This window comes from Atta cephalotes, assembly GCF_000143395.1.
Source record: "Atta cephalotes unplaced genomic scaffold scaffold00030, whole genome shotgun sequence".
Taxonomy (NCBI): Eukaryota; Metazoa; Arthropoda; class Insecta; order Hymenoptera; family Formicidae; genus Atta; species Atta cephalotes.
In genome coordinates, this window is record NW_012130094.1 from 1,567,313 (window position 1) to 1,575,830 (window position 8,518).

Below are 8,518 nucleotides of genomic sequence, written 5' to 3' on the forward strand. Positions count from 1 at the left end.
ATATATATATATATATGTTACAACATCCGCGCGGGACACGCGCGTGCGTGCGTGCGTCATGCGTGCGTGTATATATATATATGTACACGACATGCGAAACGCGTTTATAAAATCATGAGCGGCGCGCTGCCATATTTATACGAGCGTAGAAAATTTATTGTGATTGCGCTTCGCGCGAGAGAGCGAACGCGAACGTGCTATGCTTTTTCCATGCCATCGCCGCCACCATCGTCGCCGCGTTGCCGCGCCGCCGCTGCCTCATCGTCGAATGGCGGCTCAATTTCGCGACGGGAACGAGTCGCGCTTATGGAAATTGATAGTTCCGATGAAAAATAAATCCGCCAACGCGACACGCTCGTCGGGCGTCCGGAGATATTTTCGGGATTATTGTGCGCGAGATAGTGACGTTATATTCACGATTTTTTAGGTAATTTCGGAATATAACACCTACCCTTAAATTGCCAATCAAACATTCGGTTCATAAAAAGAACGATTTTGTTGAAATATCTAAAAAATAGATACAGATTTAAAAATAATTTTGTACTAATAAATAATAATTTAAAATAATAATGTAGGAAACTTAAGCATGATTAATGCTGCAAGACATTTTAGTAATTAGCTTCTTAATTAATAATTATTTTAATAATTACTCCGATAAAATTACTTTTATTAGTTTGTACATATTTAGCTAGATTTTTAGATATTTCAATAAAATTGTGTGAGTTTACTGGCAGAAACTGTTCGAAAAAATACTCTATTGGATTTGGAAAATATATTTTTCTATGGACATATATAAGTCAAGATTCTTATTTTATGGAGTAGCATTATTCTGAGAAAAATAAAATTATTGCTCCGGTGATCTTCCGGCGGGGAAAGTATTCTGGTTCCGTTTCGAGGAATAGTGCAACACCTAGTTGGGTGATATTTTGATCGGACGCAGGAGGCCAATCAATTTTCATGGCGGTTAAGTGCCTCGTGCGCGTTTCCTAAAACACAGTGCCGAAGCACCGTTCATTTCCTGTCCGTAAAACGGGTCTCCCCGCAACTATCTTGCGAAGCAGTTTCTCTATTTCCGATTGTTTGCGGTTTCGCCGCTACGGGAACACGGTCGAGCCGTGTTAAAATCGAAACCGCTTTTTTTCGGATAGACGCCGCCAGACAGACGGCGATCACGTCTGTTCGTTCCTCGGCCATCGACGATGTAGAATCGCTATGAACGATCGAATAACATTCGCGTTATGAAGGTCATCTAGCTGAAGAGAGAAAAATGTACAACACAAATCGAGCAAAAGCAAAGAGAACACAATATTAAGTCTTTGATGGCCAAGTTTGACTTTTGAAGGTATAGATCTTTTAATTGAGCGAAATCTAGTAGATAAATTTCTGTAAAAAATAAGTAAAATACAATCCAATTTTTATGATAGTAAAAACTCGTCAACTTTCACGAGTGCGCTAGAATTTTTTCAGATTTTTATCGGTCCGGAACAACATAAAAATCTGCAAATTGCACTGAAACTCAAAGATGCAGGTTGCTGACGGAAGGTGCAAAAATTTCATGACAGACGCAAAGAATTAATAAAAAAATTATTTTTTAATTCTTTAGAATAATTTAACAATAAGAGAACAAATATATACAGATTAGCGCATGAAATATTATGCATTTAATTTGCTTTCCAATTTTCAGGCTTTGATAATCAATTCTATATAGTTCTATAATATTATATCCATTCTGAACCAATTTTGACTGTATTCCAAAATTTACTGCCAGTATTGGCAGTAATTGAAAATCTATAATACACGTGATGTAAACTTTGTTAAAAATAAATGCGTCATATAGAAAACAAATGGCACGTCATTTCATGTGCTACTCTGTATCTTGCGAATGAATTAATGTCTCGTTCGGATGCTCACGAGACAATACGTTAAATGTTAACGTATCTCCTTACGAGAAGGACGGGTGGAAGGAGACACAAGCGAAAGTAATAAAAGCACCGAGTGAGCGTGACGTGTCAGAGACGGAAATTGTACTTGTCAAACGCTTTTCCGTCGTTCTACGCTTTTTCGTTTTCAACTACGTGGCGCTGGAATTGCGCGCTCCCTTGTCGCGCGACAAACGACAGGCGACAGACGACAGCTCGAAAAAGGCGACAGCCGCTCCTGATCCGTTAGCGAGGCCCCCATTTAGGATGATTGCCCGATTTTATGTATTTATACCGGAGAGCCGTCGGGCTCGCTTTTCACCGCGCCGACGTTTCTGTTTCTCTATCGCTAATAGGAATTTGTTTCGTTCGCACTTTGTATATCTGCGGCGAGAGAGTGGCGCAGAAATTTCACAGACAAGCGTAATTCCATAATTGAGATAATCCTCGAGATCTCCGAAGGATGCTGTATACCTATTATCTTCGACATGGTTTTATAATTTTAAAAATCACCGTACGTTCAAAATATCGCCGCGATCTCTTTTAGCATTGTAACATCTACCGTCTTAATTTTCGATACTCACGCACGATTTCTAATTCCATGTAATAAATATTATTACTTATATATGGAATTATGTTAAAACTTGTAAGAGAACATAGGGATGGATCGTACATCATTCATGTTACTGCTCGTATATTCAACGAGGTTCCATCAAGTCTTACATTATTCCTCGACAGGTTGTATTTCGCGATCGTCACTATTTATTTTATGAGACTGAGGAAGTTGCCGGCCATCAAGCCTTTATCGTCGCGATATAAGGAAGTATAATTTTGCGACACGCGTATTTATATCGCGATGATCATCTCGCAAGAGCACGTTTTATTAAAATAGAAGTGAACTGTTCATGAATATAAATATTTTATGTCAAAAACGATTTATCATTAATGAAATTTGTATTCTCAAAAAATTCGTTGTTCATTTTATATAGTCACGATTTTTCGCAACTGAAATCGTTTGCCGAGACTCTAATAAAAATATCCGTTGCTAAAAGTATCCGGCACTTGGATCATTGCAGTTTCACAGGTTCAAGATTCAATGCAAGGTACAGAGGGTGTACGATGGTTGCCGGCTGGCCACTCCCGTGGGTATTAAGACAGGAAAATGGCTGAAGCCGGCACGTGCTGGTGTGTGCCACCCTGTGATGACTGACTCGTGCGTACACGATGGAGACATCGGGTATACATTGAGACAGGCGCGCGCGCGTGACGATATCGTCAGAACGTTTTAATATTTAATGCGATTAAACTCATTTCGTCCCGCCTCCAGTAATTGGTTTCTGATTAACAGCTAAGTTTCAAGCGCATTAACCGTCTGCGATAGTTACATACGCCGACGTCATCGACCAATAATCCTCAGCGTTGCCGAGCTTCCCGAAAATCGACGTCGATCTTTGATCTCTAATTGAACGATGCTGATTATCACGATGTGACTTAAAAGTATCGCGCTTTCAACTTCGGAACGTTCCATATTTCCGAGGCGGCGAAATGTTAACGCGCGAAATCCGCGATGAAACTCTCGAAATCGGCTCTAATCAAATTGTAGATTCAATAAAAAATTAATCTGTTATTTCGTTCAAACGATCTTTATCGTTCCGACGTCTGATATTCGGGCCAGGAGTCCGAGTGCCGTATTGCAGGGAAGATAAGTTGTCCGTAGGGATAATCCACGGACTCAGCGGGTGTCTCCATTCGGCATGGTTTCACTCCATCTTCCGTTGACAGACAAAATCCCCCTTCCATGTCGAGTACTAACCAACGACGGTCCGCGATGTATTCCATCGACCGACTGTCCAATTAAGAGAGCGAAATTTAATTAGCCGTCACGAGTCAAGACAAACTCGAAGAAACGATGGCGATAACCGTACAAATATAATTCTAACAATTCCAATATCTACGATGTATTGATTATACTTTATTTTTTTCCTCTAAATAAGATGTAAGCGTCACGTGGATACCATGTTTCTGCGTTGATAGGGATATGACAGTTCTGGTTGTGAATTATCATTACAACTTAGATTTATGCATGAATAATTTATTCCGATTTCACTAAATCTAAAAAAGCGTCTCTAAAATTATATACTGGTGTATTTCATTGAAGCAATTATAATTATTATGTGACGACCATCACTCTCAATGTCCGCTTCAGTAATTGCCATCATTCTGTCCTTTTTCCCGCAGTTGAGAGGCATAATTATCCGCGTGACCGAGTTTTCTCAATTTTCCATTGTCCACAAAATCGCAGTGCATCAACAGCGGCTATGGAGAAGATATTAATGAATTAATCTAAATCTAAGTATTAAAATAACATTTATAATATAATATTTGCAGAAGTGTTTAATTTTTTAAATAACAAAATTCTTTGCCTTATCTGCGATTCGCATCAAAATTAATTTTATTTTGACAAATATGTATATATACTATGTACATTGTTTCTTCATTATATTATCATTCTGAACCAGTTTCATGCAAGATTTCGTAATTTGTAATTTGCAATACAAATCTTACAATTAAACAATACTGTTTAAAAGCTTACTTGTTCATCGACATTCCCGTATACCAGCATCTTCAGTCTCTTGAATTCGCCGTTGGTGAAATGTTCGTCCCCTGGATTGGAGATACCCAATGAGTTTGGGAACTCGGATCTCTTGCCGTTGGTCCATCCGCGACTGTATTGAAAGGTTTGGCAAAGAACGGTGCTTATGACAAACGACAGGACGAAAATAACAAAAACACATTTCGTGGCCATCTGCAAAAAACAAATACGGTGCGTGGATAAAATATTTTATCCGCGAGAACATAATGGAAATGAAAAAAATTAAAGGCATAAGGAGGACAATCAAGATAATCGATATCGTGAATTTTTATTTTAAACATTCGCTGAATTAAGTCTATTAAATAATTGCACAAGGACGACTTGGCACTTATTGGCAGCTTTCAAAAACGACTAATGATTTTCAAACGTTAATTAGCGTAGAGCAATAGTCGATAACTAGCCATGAGCGACGTTTGAATAATTCAATGGATATTATTAAAAGTCCTTCACTTTTACCAAGCGGATTTACATTCTGCCGATTTCCGGAGCTCCAAACTCAAATAGATTATATATAAACTATCCGTTACATCAAAGACAAGCGTGAAAGAGACAAGAAGTTTGTTCACTGAAACAATTACAATTTTTCTAATATCGGTAGCTAACAATAAATCTTTTCAAAGTGTCGCAAATTCGGAATCTCATGTAATTGTAACCAAATTGTTTGATTCTCTGTTAAGATAGGAAGAGGAAGTCTGCGCTTGCGTTTATAACGATTTAATGCGAAGGGAAAAACAATAGACTACCTAACTGTCACGGTAGACTTGACGAGGCAACGATCCGTACGAAGCTGTGCAATTTAAAATTGCACGATCGCAAGTTTACACTACCACCATTATGCGTTTTTTTCATAGAGATATCACTTTTGATACACCACTCGAATGCCAATCGTTGGTAATATAATGATGACGCAAACGGATAACGCAATACAGCGAAATGACATTTCAAGTATTTTATCAAATAAGGAAAATTATTTTTTTTCTTCGTATTTTTATGATACTTGTAAATAAAATAAATTATCTAATAAACTATATTTGAAAATAGCCTTTCGTTCATAATTAGCAGAAGTATAAATCCTTAGATATCGAAGTGGGCGATTACGATAATTGTAGGATTCTTGCAGATCGCATGTTTTACATCGGTCTCTTTAAATTCTTATATTCATTAAAAAAGGATGACGTACGGATTAACGACTCGTGTAGTACCGGACAAACTCATTTCTTGAAAATTTTCAGCGCGCGCTCGACTTTTGTTCCGCACGCTAATTTTAAGAGGACCATTAACGCTACGAGCGTCCCTGGTCATTAAGATAAGCGTAAGTGCTACTAAGTGTCCGAGCAGATAAGAGACGTGACCAGCATCTCCGTTAACATATAGGGATGAAGCATGTCAGCCATTTGAACCGCTGCACAAACCTGAACAACGGTCCATCGCGTTCGCTAGTAATATTAACCTATGTTTAATTTGTAATGAAATAAGAAAAAGAAATTGTATGAGCAATTTGAAAAAATTGCTTTAACAAATTATTTTTCTAGTAACATTTCAAACATCTGTCCACACAGAAAAAATATCATTCTATTGCTAAGAAATGTATTCAGTTTTCTTTTTTCTTCAATTCGTTATTATCGTTGCGCAGCTTTTTTACTATAAGTAAAGTATCTGCACGACATTCCTAATTAGTAAAACTCGTTAAAAAATTCGTTAAAAAGTTACAGAATAAACAGGATTATTATATGCGATGACGAAATAATTATCCTCTAACATCTGGAATTTTTATCGAATACACATTAAAGCACGCTTATTTCGTGGAACAAAATTAGAAAATGTCAGGGAAGCAATTTATTTCGCAGTGCACGTTGCGTCGAAGGTACGATATATCGTGGATTTTCCATTTCACGCTGACGGGCAATTTGTCGTACGTTTCGTAATCCATTAGCTTGGTAACCGGATTGTTCCGTTTCTACGCATTCCCGTAAGTCTATATGTCTATTATCCATCATTTTCTCTATTGATACTTCTATATTATTCGTATTACTCGATCTTCCCACGATACGAAATTGTAATTTACGATAGCGGTGATCGAATTCTTTTGTTAAACGTTTACGAAACAAAATTGATTTTATTTAGAATGCAACAATATAATAATATGACCATTTTCTTTAAATTTCGTTTCTTTCTCTAAATTTTATCAATCCGAAAATTTATTTTGCAAAAAGCTTCTTCGATGCAGTATAACATATTAAAAATTATACAAAAGAGACGTTCTTTAATGAAATTAAAATTTTATTCTAATGGAAATCGACTTGTAGGATTAGATATTCAATTAGATTAGATATCTTTTCATTATAAATAAAAGATTAGTTAAATAATTGAATTAGTGATTAATTCAATTATTAAAATTAAAGCAAAAAAATTTCCAACTATATAATTATTCATTGCTGATATATCCTAATATTTTTTTCATTAAGTTAAACAACAACAAATTAATAATTCCATATTAACAAAGTGACTTGATAAATTAATAATTACAGTTAAGTTTATCTAAGTTTGATCAAAGTCTGATAAAATTGCAATGTAAATTCACTAACTTCTGTACATTAATTAGATTGTCCTCCAATTTTGCATGTGATAAAAAAAGAGAGATAAATTAACCCAGAGCCAATATTGATATTGTCATATATGTACATAATATGTATGTACATAATGATTTGAATATATCGCATGAGTGTAATACGTTTATGTATTAGTATACAATCTAAACAATAATTATTCTCATCCTTACAATTAGTGTAAAAAATGGCAACAATTTGTGTGAATAGTCTATATTATAGTTATAATAAAAGTCTGTAAATTTTAAACATCGCATGCCATCTGAAGTAGCTTTAGACTTCTTGGTGTCGTCATGTTTTATCTTAGAATTAAGCCTATTTCTACAATATGCTTTCCTGTTTCTTGTTTTTTTATCTTTTGCTTTTAACTCTTTTGCAATCGTTTTATCGACAATTTCTTGCTATGTGTTTCTTGTTTCTTTCGAAGTTCGTTTTAACTCTTATCTCAGACGATATAAAACAAAAAACCGAAAAGACAAGATGTAAAAAATAGCAAAGGGCAAGAAACTGGAAACAAAAAGCACATTGTAGAACAGGCTTTATACATATCGCTGTGTTGATAGAAAACACGAGATAAATAGCATTTTTTAGATATAAATAAAAATCGACCCTAAAGACTAATATATTTTTGTGGAAAAGCGATATTTGTAGCTCATTTGCTTAAGTGGAAAAGTATCATAATTCTGATAAAGAGATGAAGAAATTTACATTGTACTAGAGTTGCAATGTTCAAATTTTGAAAACACGTGACATAGGCTGTAGTCAAAGTCTCGCTACAAATGCTTTGAAACGTTCGATGGACTAATTAAAAGAAAGAATTTTACAAATTGATCAATTTTACATACTGATCAATTAAAAAACGCTTCAAAGCGTTTGCAACATTACGTTGATATATACTCATAATTTACCATACTCATAATTTTAAAGAAAATATAATTGAAACATAGAAAGAAAATAAAGTTATAGAAATTACGTATTTACTATCCTATTAAAGCGTTATTCGAACTCAGAATTTAAAAAAAAAATGTAATAAAAAGTTATTAATTTTGAGATGACAACTTTTCTTATCAACGTAACAATATTTTCATTTTTTACCAATTGTTGTCATTATATCGAGTGTCGGTAAAAGTGAAGGTTTTAAACACACATATCTACTGTGGATAAAGCAGATAATTTTCTTGTTTAAATCACCATTTGCAGGAAATACAAAAATTTTTTTTAAGGAAAAACTTACCGAAGTAAAATTTTAAAGAGTCCTTGTCGCAAAATTTAATTTTAAATTAATAATTCTTGACTCTCTCTCTCTCTCTCTCTCTCTCTCTCTCTTCTTCTTCTTCTTA

At 35.1% G+C, this 8,518-nt stretch overlaps 1 protein-coding gene across 1 annotated transcript; it reads right to left on the reverse strand.

Annotated features, from left to right (window-relative positions):
• Window positions 1-4,121: 4,121 nt before the first annotated feature.
• Window positions 4,122-4,725, reverse strand: LOC105620861 (pro-corazonin-like). Its single transcript, XM_012202336.1, has 2 exons — window positions 4,513-4,725; window positions 4,122-4,235 (listed from the first exon to the last, which is right to left on the reverse strand). The coding sequence occupies exons 1-2, from the start codon at window positions 4,723-4,725 to the stop codon at window positions 4,122-4,124; spliced, it is 327 nt and encodes a 108-aa protein (XP_012057726.1).
• Window positions 4,726-8,518: the final 3,793 nt, after the last annotated feature.